We start from the raw sequence: 20,086 nt of genomic DNA on the forward strand, positions 1-20,086 counted from the left end.
TAAGACAGACAATGTAGTTTGAAGTTCTTGTTCAAGGCAGCGATTCCTATCTGTTGCTGCATTTGCTCGGGTTTCGGAGGCTGTGACCGAGTCCTGAAGAAGTTTCATCTCCCGTACCAGTTCTTCTTTAACTGCTCGCAGTCTGTCCCGTTCCTGCTGCAAAACAGTGACAAAGAGGTTCAATAATTCCACCCACGTATGTTTGCTTGTCGTACTAGATTTGAACTCCTGCTTCAGTGGCAGTCAGGGGCTGCCCCCTCCCTCCCTGCCTCTCGGGACGTTGTAAGACCTTTCCTGCGCCACCCCCCTTTTGGTTGCGTCTTTCCCAGCTTACTCGGCCAGTCCCGTCTTCCTTTTTGCCCTTCTCCGAACCTCTTCTAGCTCTAGTGTGTTCTTTTGGGGAGGAGCTGCCAGAACTGCAGCCAGGATTTAAAGTCCAGACTAACCATGATTTAGGCAGTGGCACGATCATGTTCTCTCTGATAGGGAGGGAGGAAGGGAAGACAGAACAACCCCAACATGGGATTTCCCGTTATTGGGGTTGGGCGTTGGGGGGTTTTTTGGACCTCTACTGTGTAGAGTTTTCAGGGTACCATCCTCTAGAACCCCACTGTGCCCTCTTGAAGGAGCAGTGGTCAGACCACAGACACAGTTACGGTGTTCATGTTCTCTTCAGGCTGCAACGCGCTTCCTGCCTTTCTTAAACCTACACTGGGGTAGCCTCTCGCATTACAGGCCCTGTCCCTCACGGCACAAAGGTCTCACGGCTGCCAAGGCATCGCTCCTCTTTACAAAAGGGTATCTAAGAGACGCTTCTACCCAGACGGACAGTGTCCAGAGAAGCACTGCCAATAAGGAGCCCAGAAGAGTAAAAAAAAAACAACAAAAAAACCCACACGAATTCTCCTTTCACAGTCTTTACCTCTTGCTTGGCACTTTCCGCTCTCGTCCGTTCCTCCTCTTGTTGAGCTTGCATGGTAGCAACTTTCTGCTTCGTATCAAACAGCTTCTTCTCGTGCTCCCTTTCTGTCTCTGCCTTCTCCTTTTCCCACTGCTCCAGCATCTCCTGTAGCTCTGAATGGTGCCCTTCCCGCTCGCTTGCCTGATGAGGGGAGAAAAAGACTTCAGGATGGAGTCCCAGCCAAGCTTCTCAAAAAAATGGGAAGCTTCATCCCTCCCACAAACCCCCACCTCGACAGCGCGCAGTAGTGGCTTTGTGCCCTCCATAAATCATGTCCGATCAAGGAACTTAAAAGGAGGGTCAGCTGGTGGAAGAAGAGGAGATGTTACCTTCCCCTCTCTGGCGGCTGCCTGTTTCCTAGCACCTCTCGCCTACGGGATTTCTCTCTAGTCTCAGAGTCTCTATTTTCAAAGCTCAACTCCATTCTCATCAAGGAAAAGATGCAGATGGACTGCAGGGTGAGAAAGAGGCCAGCACCCCGATGCCCTAGTCACAAGACGGGCCACGAACTCAAGTACCAGGAACAAGGGGCTGTTCCATCTGTTCTGTATGCTTTAAGCCCAAAGATAACACCTCTGTCAACCATGAAAGGACAGAAAGAAAGGAACAAAGTTCCCGCGACTCCAGTTTGCAGGAAAGTTAGGATTCCGCTTCATGGTAGACAGGAGTCTGCTAAGATCCTACCCCTTTACTGCCATGCCTTGGGTGGGGACCACCCAACCTTCTGCTCAACTCGTCTTAGGCCCACACGGAATCCGTGGCTTGCATTTACTGTCCCGGCATAGTCCTGTAGGTCTTCATGTGCTTTCAAGTGCGAGCCGTTGGCTCTGCTGCCTGGCCTAGCAACGTGTGGCCTATGACAGACGCTTGCTGCCATTTCACACGCTCAGGCTATTATTCTTCTAAAGCCAGCCCACAAAGCTTGCCTCAAGAATTCAGAAGCATATTGTTTCCTACCAGCTCTTGCCGGAGCTTGTTTATTTCCACTTCGTGAGCCGTTTCCCGAAGTTTCAGGGTATCGTTATACTGCTCTTCTGTCCGCAAGAGCTGTTGCACCATGTTTTCCCGTTCCTGCTTCATGAGAGATCTCTCTGCTTCCAGCTCACATTGAAGGCACTTCACTTCCCCTGCAAACGTGGCAAATGGCAAGATTCAGGGCCTACACAAACAGCGGTTCTGACTTCACTAACCTTAAGCCATTTGAATTTCAGTGTAGAAGGGATCTGTCCCCAGCTCCTGCACTCCTTAGAAGCACTGCACACAGAGAGCTATTTTTATGCCATCCTCCCTAGGCAGGGGGATCACCAGAAACAAAGCACACGAGGCTCTCACCTTGTATCACCTCCTTGGCCTGCCTGACTGTCTGAAGTTGGATTTCAAGCTGACTCCTGGCAATCTCCAGCTGAGATAAGCGCTGCTGAGCCTCAAGCAGGCTGGATTCCAGGGTCTCCCTCCCGCACCTACAAGACGCCAATACGGAGAGAAAGGAGTTTCTTGCTCCTGACGCCCACAGGGAGCTAGTCCAGTAGGAACTGGTTCAAGATCCCTACCCCTCAGTACGGAAAATGGGTTGCGTGGAAACTGGTATACAGAAGGCATATTTCTGCCATTTAAAAGAGCAAGGCAGGCCCCTCCGAGGGAATGCCCAGGCTTTACTTATGACCTAGCGTAACACAGAAAGCCCAGCCAAATTTGATCTCCACAGGCAAATCTTAAATTGCTATTGTCTGATCTATGACACATGGGTAGCTGTGCTCACCAAGTCTGTGGCAGCAAGCAAAAGCCCAGCCTCTGCTCACAGCTCTTTGCTTATTGTCACTTCCAGGTTGCTCTGCAGGGGCACAGAGTAAGAGGATCTCCCTGGCTGACTCGTGACTTTTTGATGCTGTTCGTAGTGTACGTACAGGGAGGTGATCTTCCAGACTCCCTATATTTCAAAGGGACTAAAGCAATACATCAGATCCTATAGTAAAATCTCATGCTTGTAAGCAGCATTTGTAAGAAATCTGAACTAGATTTTACCTGAACAAGGACTACCTGAAAGGAGAGACAGGTAGCCTTCAGTTTAAACTCTTGGAAGTTCACGAGAAAAACTGGCTACTTTTCTCTAAGCGTTGCTAACTAAGCAGGCAGTAGCCCAAACGACTTGCCGCTCTTTAAAATGGAAGTTGTAATACTGCAGAGGCAAATTGTTACATCCACAGCCTTCAACCAACTGCTGCGTATGACACACAGGATTCTGCAACCAGGAGCTGAAGTTGCCTCCCTGATTCAACACGGCATCCGGTGTGCCAGGTTCCTACCATATACACAGCACTGCCTCACTAGAACAGGCGTGCAACCAGGATAACATCCTTCAGGGTAAAGGGGCACCCGAGTGGTACAGCAATAAGACCCACAACAGTAGGATTTCACTGCTTTGATGGATGATGGAGGGTCTATCTTCAAGAAGGAGAACAAGCACATATTTCTGACTACACGAATCTCTGGCAGTCCAAAGTAAATATGCTCCATTTTAAGGATAAATCAAAGTCAGTCTCTAAACCAGAACAGAGAAGATAAAGAGTCCAAAACTGTGATGACAACAACAGGCTCTTAAGAACAACATCTGGCAAGAATAGTTGCTGCAGCCCAATAATTGACAGAACATAATTCAGCTGGATCAAATAAGAGGAGCTGGAGCTCAGAAGCAGCAGCAGCTCTCAAGAAACAGACCGAGTCAAAATGGTGTTTATCAGCCTTGCTAACAACATACTCTGGAGTGGTAAGGTGTAAAAGTCAAGAAGCATGACAAACAACCTCTCATTTGTACAGCTCTGCAAGGTCAGGAGTCTTCTAAAAAAGACCTGAGAGGAGGACAAACCTCTCGATACGTTGGGTAGTTTGGGGTGGTTGGTTTTTTTTAAAAGCAGAACTTGTCACACGTGATCTTAGAAACCTGATCCAGCAGAAGGACAAAATCTCGTTCCTTCCCTGCATAAACTCCTCCACGATGTCTGTCTCAAAACAGCACGTGGTAAGGAGTACCGGACCCACACATCAATGATGGGCAACAATTCCCGCAGACTGGCGAGCATTCAAAAGAGGCTTCCCTGCTGCTGGTGTAACCAACTCTAGGTCCTGCACCACAGGTAACAAGAGTTAGACTAGAAAGAGTAGGCCCTCAAGATTTTCAGCACGAGCCTCTAGCTTCACCCTAAACGGCAGTGTCCTACTCGCCATGTCCGTACGTAATAGCCTTGAATTCTGAAGATCCCCTGTCAAACTACTGGATAAGGAAAGATCCAAGTTCAAACGTGCAGAACGAGAAACCAAAACCAGAAAGAAGCTTTGGGTTTCAGTAAACATCTGCATGGTTTAATTATTACTCAATGCAGAGCCAAGGTACCAGATACCGAGGAATTACGCTGGCTTGCTTTGGACTTCACACAGGAACGTGCAAGGGGGCATAAACGTGAGCCCCAGGCTCAGGAGAGCTTTGTTAGCTTTAGCTGTCAGAAAAATAACATTCAAACCATGCTGTACTGGTTTGGGTTTTTTGTTTGGTTTTGTTTTGAGGTTCTTCCATTTTCTGTTCATGTGCCCTGGTTTCAGCTGAGATAGAGTTAACTGTCTTCCTTGTAGCTGGTATAGTGCTGTGTTTTGAGTTCACTATGTGAAGAATGTTGGTAACACTGATGTTTTCAGTTGTTGCTCAGTAGTGTTTAGACTAAAGTCAAGGATTTTTCAGCCTCTCATGCTCAGCCAGTGAGAAAGGGGGAGGAGCATAAGAAGTTGGCACAGGACACAGCCAGGACACCTGACCCAAACTGGCCGACGGGGTATTCCATACCATGGGACGTCCCATTTAGTATAGGAACTGGGAAGTGGGGAGTGAATCACCGCTTGGGGACTAGCTGGGTGTTGGTTGGTGGGTGGTAAGCAATTGCACTGTGCATCATTTGTACATTCCAATCCTTTTATTACTCCTGTTGTCATTTTATTAGTATTATCATTATTAGTTTCTTCTTTTCTGTTCTATTAAACCATTCTTATATCAACCCACGAGTTTTACTTCTCTTCCTGATTTTCTCCCCCATCCCACTGGGTGTGGGGGGAATGAGTGAGCGGCTGCATGGTGCTTAGTTGCTGGCTGGGGTTAAACCGTGACAGTCCATTTTTGTGCCCAACGTGGGGCACGAAGGGTTGAGATGGTAACAAACCTCACCAGAGCTTGTTAAAACAAATATGTTATAAGCATTCATTATATTGGTCTAATAGTCACTGGTCATTATGTTGATTTATGTATTCTGAGAGTTGTTGCTCTGGTTTTTAAAGTTCTGTTATGTATCACCTCGCTTGCTGTATGTAGTTCCTCTTCTGCTACTTATCATCCATTGGAGGTGGGTTAAGGTTTTCACTTTGATGTATTGTGTAAGACTGGTTTATGGTATGATAAAGTCATCGGCTGTGGGATTAATCTGGTATTTGCACTTAGCATTGTCACCTTTATACGGCGGGAGCCATCTGTGGGAAACTATTAATAATTATACCATTTACCTTTCCTCCTTGCAAAACCAGTCTATGGGTGGGGTACCTTTCTTCCCCTCTCCTTTCTCCTTCAGTCCAGTTACAATTGTGTTTGTGAATTTTGAAAAAATTTGAATACTCTTGGGATGTTGGGACCAGCACGGTCCTAGCCCTACTGCTAGGAATTAGCATACTTCTGAATGTGGTTCAGCTCTTGTTTAAGGTTAAACAACTATTTAAGAATATCACCCAGAGATCTGCCCTAAGGTTGGATAATTATGAGTGGCAGGGTGTGTGGGGTAGTATGGGCAAGTACCTAGAAAAGTGGTCACCTCCAGTGTTTTGGAAATTCACCCCTGAACAAGTGCAGAATCCAGAAGAACTAATAAAAGAATTGGAAAAGGTATGTTGTCACCCCGGCAGCTCCAGAGAGATACAAATCACTGCAACGTGCTGGGGCCTGGCCCATGCCTATCGAGCCCTGTTCGACATCACTCAGTACCCTCAAGGGGAAGAGAAAGTCTCTGGATCTAACAACTAAACGATGACCACCACAGTCACTCAAACCTTGGCAACGGGCACTGCGGCCTCTCCAGCCCCGGCAACGAGCATTGCAGGCACCCAGATCTTGGTGACAGGCACCGTGACCCTTCCAGCCCCAGTGATGAGAACTGTGGCTACCTAAACCTCAGTAACAGGCACTGCAGCCCCTCCAGCCGCAGCAACAAGCACAGCAGCTACCCAAACCTTGGCAATGGGCACTGCGGTTATCCAAAACCTGGTGAGCAATACTGCAACTGAACCAGCGGACCAACCTGCACCAGTATCAGTTGCCCCTGTACAGAAAAAGAAATATACAAAAAAATCAGTTTGCTTAGCAAAGGATGAAGGTGAACCAGTCATCATGGGAACCGGAGGAAGAGGCAGAACCAGAGGTAATAACCCGGTCCCTATCCTTGAGTGAGCTGCGGGATATGCGAAAAGATTTTGGCCGCCGTATAGGTGAGCATATTATCACCTGGCTCCTCCGATGCTGGGACAATGGGGCTGATAGCTTGGAATTATAAGGTAGAGAAGCCAAGTAGCTGGGGTCACTTGCCAGGTAAGGTGGCATTGACAAGGCAATTGGAAAAGGGACACAAGCCATCAGCCTCTGGAGATGACTCCTGTCAAGTGTGAAGGAAAGGTACCCCTTTAAGGAAGATGTTATATGTCAATGAAGCAAGTGGACCACCATGGAAAGAGGTATCCAATATCTGAGGGAATTAGCTGTGCTAGAGACGATTCATCATGACCCGGACAACCCACAGTTACCCAAAGATCCAGACGAAGTCCAATGCACACAACCCATGTGGCGGAAGTTTGTATGGAGCGCACCATCGTCCTATGCCAACACACTGGCAGTAATGACCTGGAAAGACAGAGAGGCACTGACAGTGGATGAAGTAGGTCGCCAACTCCGTCAATACGAAGAAAATCTCTCCCCCTCCATACAAGTCTGCGTTTCGGCTGTAGAGAAGCTGTCCGAGGATTTCCAGCAATTCAAAGAGGATTTGTCCTATTCCCCTCCTATAAGGACCAATGTCTCAGCTATTAGGAGTGAATGCTCCTCTGCCCAAGAAAGAGAATATAGAAGGTACACACTGTGAGGTGCCCTGTGGTTTTACCTATGTGATCATGGGGAGGACATGAGGAAACGGGACAGAAAACCTACCTCGGTCCTAAATGCACGGGTACGTGAGCTGCGAGGAAAAACCACCACAAAAGGGGATTCTACCAGGAAAAATGCCGCTCCAGTTTCCAAACAGAGTAGAAGGGCTGATCTTATTTCTGATCCTCTTGAAGGGAATTCTGAGCCAATTTTACGAGAAGTGAATACTGGATACTCTGACCAGAATTAGAGGGGCCCTGCCTCCAGCCAGGTGGAGGAAAGGGATAACCGGGTCTACTAGACTGTGTGGATTCTGACTGCCTGGCACGTCAGACCCACAGCAGTATAAGGCTCTAGTAGACACCGGCGCACAGTGCACTCTAATGCCATCAAGTTATAAAGGGGCAGAACCCATTTGTATTTCTGGTGTGACAGGGGGATCCCAAGAGTATTGGAAGCTGAAGTAAGCCTAACTGGAAATGAGTGGCAGAAACACCCCATTGTGACTGGTCCAGAGGCTCCGTATATCCTTGGCATAGACTGTCTCAGGAGAGGGTATTTTAAGGACCCGAAGGGGTATCGATGGGCTTTCAGTATAGCTGCCTTGGAGATGGAGGGCACTGAACAGCTGTCTACCCTGCCTGGTGTCTCTCAAGACCCTTCAATTCTGGGGTTGCTGAAGGTTGAAGAACAACAAGTGCCAATTGCTACCACGACGGTGCACCAGCGGCAATATCACACCAACTGATATCACACTCTCTGATTCCCATACACAAGTTCATTTGCCAACTGGAGAGCCAAGGAGTGATCAGCAAAACTTGCTCACCCTTTAATAGTCCCATATGGCCAGTGCGAAAGTCTAATGGAGAGTGGAGACTAACAGTTGACTATCGCGGCCTGAATGAAGTTACGCCACCGCTGAGTGCTGCCGTTCCAGATATCCTAGAACTTCAATACGAACTAGAGTCAAAGGCAGCCAAGTGGTATGCCACAATTGACATTGCTAATGTGTTTTTTCTCAATCCCTCTGGCAGCGGAGTGTCGTCCACAATTTGCCTTTACTTGGAGGGGTGTCCAGTACACTTGGAATCGATTGCGCCAGGGGTGGAATGTTGAGGAATGGTTAATGGAACAGGGTCACAAGTCTGTGTAGGTGCTGTGCAAACAAGAAGATTTCTGCTGAGACAAGACGGCGACGAAAGTAAGGAACTTGGTGAAGAGAAGTTGTGGTTAAAGAAATGTAAAAATAAGTAGCTGATGACCGCGAGTACGTGCAGTATGTGAGTATAACCTTTTTATCATATAACCAATAAGAGAATGGCTAGTAGGCATATGTTACAGAAATCATATAAAAGAACCCTGTTAGAAATAAAGATTGAAGATGCTTGCAGGATCTCATATTGAGTGTTCTGTGTCTTCCCTGCTCGAAACTCGCCGCAAAGTGGCGCCCGAACAGGGACTGCAGGGACCAACAGGGACCCACAAGGACTCAGGAACACCAGAGACCAACAGAGACTTACACCTTCCCTGTGGAAACCAGCGGAGAGGAGCAGATCGACGGAGAAGTCCTGCCGTGCAGCCAGCAGGGGACGAAAGCTTGTTTGTGCGGGCACAGAGAAGCCGCGTCTGGAGATTCTAAGAATTCTTCGCCGTCCGTCCGCTACCTCCTCTTCGGAAGTGCTGCATTGAAAACGCTGGCCAGCGTACGTCAAAGGAGAAAGGAAATATGGAAAAAGAGGTAGCTTTACAATTATTACAAAGAATTTTAGAAAAGAAAGGAGCCAATTGTGTTAAACAGTTGGCAGGGCTGGTAGCACTAGGCACAGCCAAAGGATTCTTTGGGGATCCCGGGCAATTGTTTTCTGTAGATGAATGGAGAAAATATGGAGATATGTTATGGGATGCTATTATAGATGAAAAGAAGGAAAGTAAGGAATATAAGAAATTATTGAAACCATGGAGAGAAACCATAAATGCTTTAAAGAGATATCATTGTGAAAAGAAAGTAGCTGCTGTGGCAACAAAAACCCTAAAGGAAGAAATGCCCAGCAAGGGGGTAACAGATAGAGAACCTGGGAGAATTACAATGGATTATAGATATGATGCAATTCCTAATACCTGTGCATCAGTTACGGTGAAGGGGCCAGTGAGATCACCGTCTCCTACTCCTCCAGAACCTGCTGCACCTTTGTTAAGTGATGAGGAGGCTGCAGAGGAGGAGGAGGAGGAGGAGGAGGAGATGGAGTTTCCTGATCCTCCACCCATGACACAGTTAGAAAAGTTATCTATATCTTCTAGCGGGAAAGCGGCTGCCAAAAAACAGCTATCAAGAATAGACTGGAGCTCATTAGCTACTCATGCTGCAGCTGAAGGAAATTTTGAAGTAGTTGCTGCTGCCACTGGTATGCAGGCTTTGCCGGTTATTTTTACACCTGTACCAGGAGGTCAGCAAGCTGCCTATCATGCTTTAAACTGGAAACTGTTAATGCAGTTACGAGCAACAGTCAATGAATCAGGGGTACAAAGTGAACCAGTTCAACAATTGTTAAATTACATTTGGAATACACATGTATTAACACCAGAAGATGTTAAAGGGGTATTTCGTATGGCATTAACCCCCTCACAGTTATTGTTGTGGCATGCACACTGGCAAAGGTTGTGTGACATCTCGGCTCAGACAGCACGGGCACACGGGGACCCGTTGGCTGACGTTACAGTGGATCAATTGATGGGCACAGGAGCCTTTGCACATGTGACAATGCAGATGGAAATGGGTCCCGAGAAATGTCTGGAGTCCATGCGTTTGGCTCGGGAAGCCCTGTCAAACGTAAGGGAAGCTCCAGCCACTCCATCATATATGTCAATCAAACAGGGAACCCAGGAGCCCTTTGCAGCCTTTGTGGATAGGCTCACAGCAGCCTTGAATAAGGCAAATATGCCTCCGGCTCTAAAAGCTGCACTGTTGCGACAATGTGCCTTGGAAAACTGTAACGCTGCCACCAGAGCTGTATTGGTTACCTTGCCAGCTGATGCACCAATTGAACTAATGTTAGACCGTATGAGCAAGGTCCCTGTAGGTCCACAGGCAATGTTAGTGGAATCATTAGAGAAACTAGGGGAAAAGTTAATTGAAGGTCAGCAACAACAACAGCAAGCCTTTGCAGCCGCCCTTGCACCTTTAAAACCATTAGGGGGCAATAGAGGCTTTAGTGATAGTAGGGGTGGAAAGTTTAAGTGTTACAGATGTGGGAAGCTGGGTCATAAGAGACAACAGTGTAGGGAGCCAGGAGTTTGGTGCCAGAACTGCCGACAAGACACCCACAGTACCACTGTGTGCCGTCGATCGGGAAACGGGACGTCGAGCGCGAGGGGTCGCAGCGCGAGGACACCAATCGCGGCTCCAGCATCATTGAGGGACCACCCTACACCAGCTCCAGAGCCACATCTCAACTCATCTCAGCAGGACAACTATCCCCAGCAACACATGGCAGCCTCGGATTGGACTTGGCAACAGCAGTAGATGTTGCACTTATTGACACTAAACCACAAAGGATTGCTACAGGAGTATGCGGACCAATAATTATAAATGGCGAAAGACAAAGGGCATTGCTGTTGGGACGTTCATCAAGTGGAATAAAAGGAATATTTGTGCTACCTGGAGTAATAGACAGTGACTTTGAAGGTGAAATCTATATTGTAGCACAAACTTTGTTTCCTCCAATTGTTATACCGAAGGGAAGCAAGATAGCACAGTTGGTGCCATTGTTACAATTAACTAAGGGAATGACAACTGGAAATCAACAAACTAGAGGTGACAGAGGATTCGGCTCGACAGGAGGATTAGTGATGTTATCCATGCCTCTCACAGAAAGACCAATAACAACAGTCACTCTGGAAAATAAAGGGGAGAGAGTTATTTTACAAGCTTTGTTGGTCACTGGAGCTGATATTTCTATCGTTAGCAGACATTCTTGGCCAGAATCATGGCCAACAAGGACTGTTGCTGGAGGCGTGGAAGGAGTTGGAGGAACAGTTAGTATTCAACAAAGTCAGGATAGGATTGTAGTTTATCTGGATGGAAGAAAAACCAATGCCACAATTACTGTAATGCCCTTGCCTCATGGAGTTTCAGCCCTGATTGGGCGAGATATTCTTCTCCAGTTAGGAGTAAGATTGACAACTGAGTCACCTTTTTAGGAGCAGTCACTGATTGGACTTTCCCGATTCCTTTAGTTTGGACAAATGATGAACCTGTCTGGATCGAACAGTGGCCGCTAAGGAAGGAAAGTCTGGAACAAGCAGAAATGTTGGTAGATGAACAATTAGCATTGGGACATATTAAACCTTCACAAGATTGACCTTCGACAGAATATGTGGATTACTTGGGCTAACGAGACAGGACAGGATTCATTTTGTCTATCATTAGCTACCCCGTCTGATCCGTTTCGTACGTGTTTAATTGGGGTCCCTTTAAAAAACATGAAAGGATTTGAGCCTTGGACGACAACCAAAATTTATGATGATCTAAATCAAGCAAAGACTGATTTCTGTACCATTTGGTCTGGATTAATCAGATACAATTGGTGTGACATATTAAATATCTCCATAAATCCTTTAGGAGCCCAGACATATAACATTATTAAAAAATTGAATGTTACTGGTATAGAACCTCAGGAACTTGATATTTTGGGGTCTATACCTGGAGAATATTGTTTAACTTTCGGAAATTATCAAGGTAAAGATTTGGTTAAAATCAAAAACTTTAAACCTGAAAAGCCGAGAAATGATAGTATCTGGATTACCCCTAAATCTTTTTGGTATTATAACATTACTGGTTATTGTAATAGTTGGAACTGGCCCGTAACCGGGTATGACAAAGTGAAAAAGGCAAAAATGTTACCACCAGGGATATTTCTTATTTGTGGGGATCGTGCTTGGCCAGCCATACCCGCAAAAGCACAAGGGGGACCATGTTATCTTGGCAAATTAACGTTGTTTGCCCCCAGCATTCATCAATTGTTAGATATGAGTAATATAAGTCACAAATCTAAACGTGTCAGACGTGATATATATCAATTGGATCCTGAATGTAAAGATAATGTGGAATTGTGGGAACGTCCGACTGTTATTTTAGCATCTCTTTTTACACCTCAAGTTGCCTCTACCAAAGCACTAACCCAATTAAAACGACTAGCTTGTTGGACAGGAAAACAAATTAATATTACCTCTAGATGAACTCGTTACTGATGTTGATAGTATACGGCATACCTTGTTGCAAAATCGAGCTGCCATTGATTTTTTGTTGTTAGCACAGGGACACGGTTGTGAAGAGTTTGAAGGAATGTGTTGTATGAATCTTTCTGATCACTCTGAATCTATTCATAAGAAACTTTCTCAATTGCAAGATAACATGAAAAAGCTTATTGTAGTTGCAAATCCTGTTGATGACTGGTTTGAGAAATGGGGAATTACCGGTTGGTTAAAAACCTTGATGAAGGAAGGCATTCGGTTTTTTGTTATTATTATTATTGTATTTGTTATCATTTGTTGTGCTTTTTCTTGTATGAAGAAGGGTTTAGAATCGGTTGTAAAGCAGGTTTGGATTGTTCAACAAAAAGAAAAAGGGGGAATTGTTGAGGAATGGTTAATGGAACAGGGTCACAAGTCTGTGTAGGTGCTGTGCAAACAAGAAGATTTCTGCTGAGACAAGACGGCGACGAAAGTAAGGAACTTGGTGAAGAGAAGTTGTGGTTAAAGAAATGTAAAAATAAGTAGCTGATGACCGCGAGTACGTGCAGTATGTGAGTGTAACCTTTTTATCATATAACCAATAAGAGAATGGCTAGTAGGCATATGTTACAGAAATCATATAAAAGAACCCTGTTAGAAATAAAGATTGAAGACGCTTGCAGGATCTCATATTGAGTGTTCTGTGTCTTCCCTGCTCGAAACTCTCCGCAGTGGAAACACAGCCCCACCATTTGCCATGGACTAATCCAGACTGCACTGGAAAAAGGTGAGGTTCTGGAACACCTGCAATACATTGATGACATCATCGTATGGGGCAACATGGCAGAAGAAGTCTTTGAGAAAGGGAAGAAAATAATCCAAATCCTTCTGAAAGCCAGTTTTGCCATAAAAGAAAGTAAGGTCAAGGGACCTGCACAGGAGATCCAGTTTTGGGGAATAAAATGGCAAGATGGACATTGTCGGATCCCAATGGACGTGATTAACAAAATAGCAGCTATGTCTCCACCGAACAATAAAAAGGAAACACAGGCCTTCTTAGGTGTCGTGGGGTTTTGGAGAATGCATATTCCAAACTACAGTTTGATTGTAAGCCCTCTCTATCAAGCAACCCAGAAGAAGAATGATTTTAAATGGGGCCCTGAGCAACAACAAGCCTTTGAACAAATTAAACAGGAGACTGTTCATGCAGTAGCCCTTGGACCAGTCCAGACAGGACAAGATGTTAAAAATGTGCTTTATACTGCAGCTGGAGAGAATGGCCCTACCTGGAGCCTCTGGCAGAAAGCACCTAGGGAGACCCGAGGCTGACCCCTGCGGTTTTGGAGTCGGGGATATCGAGGATCCGAGGCTCGCTATACTCCAACTGAAAAAGAGTTATTGGCAGCATATGAAGGAGTTCGAGCCGCCTCAGAAGTGGTTGGTAGAGAGACACAGCTCCTCTTAGCAACCCAACTGCCAGTGCTGGGCTGGATGTTCAAAGGGAGGGTCTCCTCTACACATCATACGACTGACACCACGTGGAGTAAGTGGATCGCACTGATCACACAATGGGCTCGCATAGGAAACCTCAGTCGCCCAGGAATTTTAGAAGTGATCACAGACTGGCCAGAAGGCAAAGATTTTGGAATGTCACCAGAGGAGGAGGTGGCACGTGCTGAAGAAGCCCCGCTGTATAATAAACTGCCAGAAAATGAGAGGCAATATGCCCTGTTCACTGATGGGTCCTGTCGCATTGTGGGAAAGCATCGAAGGTAGAAAGCTGCTGTATGGAGTCCTATATGACAAGTTGCAGAAACTGCTGAAGGAGAAGGTGAATTGAGTCAGTTTGCAGAGGTGAAAGCCATCCAGCTAGTGTTAGACATTGCTGAAAGAGAAAAGTGGCCAGTGCTCTATCTCTACACTGACTCATGGATAGTGGCAAATGCCCTGTGGGGGTGGTTACAGCAATGGAAGCAGAGCAACTGGCAGCGCAGAGGTAAACCCATTCGGGCTTCCGCACTGTGGCAAGATATTGTGTCCCGGCTAGAGAATCTGGTTGTAGAAGTACATCATGTATATGCTCACGTACCCAAGGGTCGGGCCACTGAAGAACATTGAAACAACCAACAGGTGGATCAGGCTGCCAAGATTGAAGTGGCTCAGGTGGACCTGGACTGGCAACATAAGGGTGAGCTATTTATGGCTCGGTGGGCCCATGATACTTCAGGCCATCAGGGAAGAGATGCACCATATAGATGGGCTCATGGTCGAGGGGTGGACTTGACCATGGACGCTACTGTGCAGGTTATCCATGAATGTGAAACGTGCTGTAATTAAGCAAGCCAAGGGGTTAAAGCCCCTGTGGTATGGAGGGCAATGGCTGAAATATAAATATGGGGAGGCCTGGCAGATTGACTATATCACACTCCCACAAACTCGCCAAGGCAAGTGCTATGTGCTTACAATGGTGGAAGCAACCACCAGATGGCTGGAAACATATTCTGTACCCCATGCCACTGCCCGGAACACTATCCTGGGCCTTGAGAAGCAGGTCTTGTGGCGACATGGCACCCCAGAAAGAATTGAGTCAGACAATGGGACTCATTTCCGAAACAACCTCATAGACACCTGGGCCAAAGAGCATGGCATTGAGTGGGTGTATCATATCCCCTATCGTGCACCAGCCTCTGGGAAAATTGAGCGATACAATGGACTGTTAAAGGCTACATTGAAAGCAAGGGGGGGGGCGGGGCAGAACTTTCAAACATTGGGATACACATTTAGCAAAAGCCACCTGGTTAGTCAACACCAGAGGATCTGCCAATTGGAGTGGCCCTGCCCAGTCAGAATTTTTACATACTGTAGAAGAGGATAAAGTCCCTGTAGTGCACATAAAAAAATATGTTACAGAAGACAGTCTGGGTTACTCCTGCCTCAGGCAAAGGTAAACACATTCGTGGGATTGCTTTTGCTCAAGGGCCTGGGTGCACTTGGTGGGTGATGCGAAAAGATGGAGAAGTCTGATGTGTGCCTAAAGGGGATTTGATTTTAGGTGAGAATAGCCAGAATTAAACTGTATGATATTAGTTGCTATATAACCCTGCTACTGTATGTTATCATTACTATAATTGTTATATGCTATATCCATAGTACTATAGTAAGAATCACTTAGATCAAGCAAGAAAGAACTGTGATAAAACTGAGCAAAGCTCAGTAGTGATGGAACCAGAACTGACTCCAGCATGCACCAATCCAACGGTGCACACCATCCTCCTGCTGCGTCAAATGTCATCTGCTCGTCACACCGCACTGAAGCCCAATTCTGCTCTACTGACTGAGAGGACTTTGCACCATCCCTCCTGCCCAAACAGACCGGTATGACAGATGGAGCCCAGAGTCGGAAACTAGATGAACTCAACAAATGTTTTATGAACATAACCCATAAAGTATATGAATGATATCTGTGTGTATGTATATATATATATATCTATATCTATATCTATCATTGTTCCTATGTCTCAAAGGGATGGAAAGATGATGATGATTGATCAGGATGTAACTAATGTAACTAAAGGTATGGGAACCGAGAATGATGTCAGTGGTATAGAATAAGGGGTGGATACTGTCCTGGTTTCAGCTGGGATAGAGTTAACTGTCTTCCTAGTAGCTGGTACAGTGCTGTGTTTTGAGTTCAGTATGCGAAGAATGTTGATAACACTGATGTTTTCAGTTGTTGCTCAGTAGTGTTTAGACTACAGTCAAGGATTTTTCAGCTTCTCATGCCCAGCCAGCGAGAAAGCTGGAGGGGCACAAGTAGTTGGCACAGGACACAGCCAGGACACCTGACCCAAACTGGCCGACGGGGTATTCCATACCATGTGACAACCCATTTAATATAGGAACTGGGAGGTGGGGGAGGGAATTGCCACTCGGGGACTAGCTGGGTGTTGGTTGGTGGGTGGTGAGCAATTGCACTGTGCATCATTTGTACATTCCAATCCTTTTATTACTCCTGTTGTCATTTTATTAGTGTTATCATCATCATTATCAGTTTCTTCTTTTCTGTTCTATTAACCCGTTCTTATCTCAAACCACAAGTTTTACTTCTTTTCCCGATTTTCTCCCCCATCCCACTGGATGGGGGGGGAGCGAGTGAGTGGCTGCGTAGTGCTTAGTGGCTGGATGGGGTTAAACCAAGACACCATGGAAGGTGAAAACAGCTGAAAAGCATACAGAATGCAATGAATCCTTGTGTAATGATTATCACCTCTATAATTACAGACATTAAATAATCTCCTGCCTAGGGTCTCCCCCCTGCCTTTACCTGGCCTCTGCCAGCTGCTCTGCAAGGCCTCATCTGTCCTGCTCTGTGGCTGCCAGTCGCAGCTCTAGGGCAGCCTTCTCGTGCGCCAGCAATTCCTTCTCTTTGGATACGTTGGCCAGTGCCTGCCCTTGGCGAGAGGACTCCTGCCGCAACTGCTCCAGACCACTGCTAGCTGACTCTTGCTGGCGGTGATCTTGAAAGCGGGACAAAATACAGTTAGAGTCCTTTCTCTGGAGTTCTGTGCAGAGCCAGCCAGTGCCACTTCTGAATCAGCTAGAGGAGAAAGAGCTCCGGTACTCTGGCCTGAAAGTTTAAGAGCATCTGCTTCATACCGCCCTAACAGCCTGGGCTGCCAAAAGGCACTAGGGCTGTTAACCTGAAAGCCATGTGTAATAAGGCCCTGCTGGGTTGCCTGGGACCAGGCGGCCCCTTCAGGACAAACGTACACACCCCAGACTACATCTTTTCATGCAAAAATACCACATCTTCCACAACTGCCACCTTGCAAACTAAAATTCTATCAGAATCTATTCCAGTGCTGGAAATTTCCAGGAACCGTTGAGCAAGAGCAACTTTGCTCGCCAAACAAAGTGGAAATACACATGGTTTCTCCTTCTAGAAGAAGAAAAAACCAACATCAAAGCGTCACCTTGTCGCAAAACACCACCACACACCTACTTCAGTGTGTACAGCAGTTGGATGCAACGAGGTGATCCTTGGCAGGGAAACAGCCCTTGTGGTGAGCAGTGTCATTCAGTGATTTACGGAAGTCCGGCTGGTGTGGCCAAAGAGATGGTAGACTCTACTTGGACAGTAGTTCATGTCAACAATACTGTTTACTTGTCTTACACAAACAAGTTGTCCAATAGACCTCGCTGGCATTCAAGCCTGAAGACTAACTGTCGTTTTTTGGCTTTCTTCTGCAGTGATGCCAATACACCTCTGATGGGTATTTGCCAAACAGACCACGTACTCCAAAACTAAGACTGTCTAACAGAGAACAGACCATCAGAAACAAACAATTCTCCTCTCAAAGTTACCCCATAAGACCTAAGATTGTACATTATGAAACCGACACTGAAAGGATGGCAAACTCCCTAGTCTCCTCCAGCGATACAATTCTCCCAAGCTCTTCTTCCACTCTACCAAAACCAGTTATTCCAGAGTAAACAGTCTTCTGTGATCACCTCTTTCTCAGCTTCTCCCTCAAAGCCTAAAGAGGATCTAGCAATTCAAAGCGGCACGTATGTCCTAAAATACAGTTTCAACAATTTCAGGATGTCATTCCTGTTCTTAGCAGTACAAGACAGCAGACGCTGACTTGCCCCTTTGTCCCGCCCTCTAGGCCCCAACAAGCGGAGCTTGGAAAGTTGCAGACCTCACAACAAAAAGCGTAAATAGAAACATGCAGCCCCAGGGGTTTTTGGCCTCAGAAAATGGGTGAAGAGCTACCCTGTTTGCTTCCTTCGATGCATGTGAGAGTAGTAGCCTCACGCAGATTCGTGGGCAAGGCAAATCACCTCTCTGCAGCTTATCAAAAGCCAAAAAGGAGGCCAACACAGACAGGTGGATTAAAGGAATCTGTAGAAGCAGAGGATGACCCAGAGAATTGCACAACAGCTCTGCAAACCACCAACACATTTCCAGAAGGAAGTAAACAAGGCCGTCAGACCCCCAGCGCTACCATGTGTCTCCTTGACAAAAAACACTGCAGAATCCAACAGATACAGCTTCACTGAGCCAAGCAGCCAAAAGCCCACCCAGAAAGCACCAGGTTTTTGGTCTCACCTCATTGAGTTTCTCTTGGGTTTCTGCCTTCTCCTCTGCCAGCATCCTCAGCTCTGCCTGCAGCCCCTCCTGTTGCTCCCCTGCTTTCTTCAGCAGCTGCTCCAGGTGGGCTTTCTCTGCGCTCAGCGCCTCATTTGCTCTTTCACACAAGTTCAGCTTCTCCTGGTCACAGATCTTTGCTCTCTCCATCTCGTCCACTTTGCCTGACAGAACGTCATGCTCTTGCTCCAGCTACAATCACAGAAGCACAGAGGAAATAAAATAACAGTAAGGTTTACTCTGTAGGAGCTTCGGCTTGGACAGGGAAAAGAGCTACGTTTCCACATTCAGACAGTCATACTGTCCGAAGGCAAGAAGGCTGAGAAGCAGCAGCAGCAGCTGGAGACAAACACCTGGCAAGATCTTTGACAACTCTGCTCACCTGCAACACGAGTTTGTTCAGCTGCACTTTATCCAATGCAAGAGCTTCGTTGATACTGCTCATGTTCACTGCTGCAATTTTTAGATCGGCTATTTCAGCAGTCAGCTTATTCTGAGCCCCTGTCAACTCTGCTACTGACTGCTCTGCCTGCAGAGACAAAAGAACAACATGACAACAAAGACAGGAAAATCCCTGACCTCAAGCAGCAACTCCAGGTCCCCTGTTGTGTCTCTGACACACTCCCAGTTCCGCGTTCCCAACAAGCACGTGGGCACTAACTACACCAGAGAGACTCTGTGGTCCGACCACCATTTTCCAAGGACAACATTGTCCCTGGCTTCTACTGCCAGAAACACCATCTGTGGTGGTCTTGCTATCACAACTGCCTCTCCCACAAGTGCTGCCTCGGAATAAGGTGACCATACCTTTTCCAGTGCCACGGTAAGCTCGTGTTTCTCTTGCTTCAGCAGATCCCTCTGAAGGTGCGATTCCTCCAGCATCGCTCTTGCGACTACCAACTCGCTCTGTAATAATGAGTGTTCTCCTTCAAGTGCAGCTAAGTCCTTCAGTCTATGAGAAGGGGAAAGACAAACAAGTTTTTAACGCAAAAAACATTCTCGTTTCCAAAACGACGAGTATAGAATCATAGAATCATTTAGGTTGCAAAAGACCTTTGAGATCATCGAGTCCAACCACAAACCTAACACTGCCAAGTCCACCAGTAAACCGCGTCCCTAAGCACCACACTCTACATGTCTTCGAAATACCTCCAGGGCTCAACCACTTCCCCGGGCAGCCTGTCCCAACGCCTGACAACCCTTTCAGTGAAGAAATTTTTCCCAATATCCAATCTAAGCCTCCCCTGGCACAACTTGAGGCCGTTTCCTCTCGTCCTATCACTTGTTACTCGGGAAAAGAGACCGACACCCACCTCACCACAACCGCCTTTCAGGTAGCTAACAGCTTCCCCCCTGTTAGTTCTCCCTCTCCTCTTTCATATGTTGCACACAAGACTTTCCAAAGTTCTTCCTTGGGTAAGACAGACTTTTACAGTCCACCTTAATAGTCCCACAATTACTTTTGCCTTCAGCAGTGAACTGATGAAAGAGCTGGCAATCTATCTGGGGAGATGTGTACGAATTTCCCAAACTAATAATCACAGGATGATTCAGGTTCGTATGTGTGATGTTGCAAAATGGCACT

General features: G+C 46.5%; 2 protein-coding genes across 7 annotated transcripts in view; one reads left to right on the top strand and one right to left on the bottom strand.

The window, feature by feature from the left end:
• Positions 1 to 20,086, top strand: part of GDF5 (growth differentiation factor 5) — a 73,500-nt gene that overhangs the window by 39,080 nt on the left and 14,334 nt on the right. The gene's annotated exons all lie outside the window — the stretch shown is intronic.
• The window catches only part of LOC126045893 (centrosome-associated protein CEP250-like), a 29,628-nt gene that overhangs the window by 4,633 nt on the left and 4,909 nt on the right, over positions 1 to 20,086 (bottom strand). Inside the window, 8 exon segments of the mRNA XM_049817540.1 lie at positions 1 to 156; positions 923 to 1,102; positions 1,919 to 2,088; positions 2,294 to 2,421; positions 16,675 to 16,866; positions 18,461 to 18,693; positions 18,884 to 19,030; positions 19,309 to 19,453. Of these exon segments, the coding sequence (XP_049673497.1) occupies positions 1 to 156; positions 923 to 1,102; positions 1,919 to 2,088; positions 2,294 to 2,421; positions 16,675 to 16,866; positions 18,461 to 18,693; positions 18,884 to 19,030; positions 19,309 to 19,453 (1,351 nt within the window).

The sequence above is a fragment of the Accipiter gentilis genome, chromosome 14 (genome assembly GCF_929443795.1).
Source record: "Accipiter gentilis chromosome 14, bAccGen1.1, whole genome shotgun sequence".
In the NCBI taxonomy this organism is placed as follows: Eukaryota; Metazoa; Chordata; class Aves; order Accipitriformes; family Accipitridae; genus Astur; species Astur gentilis.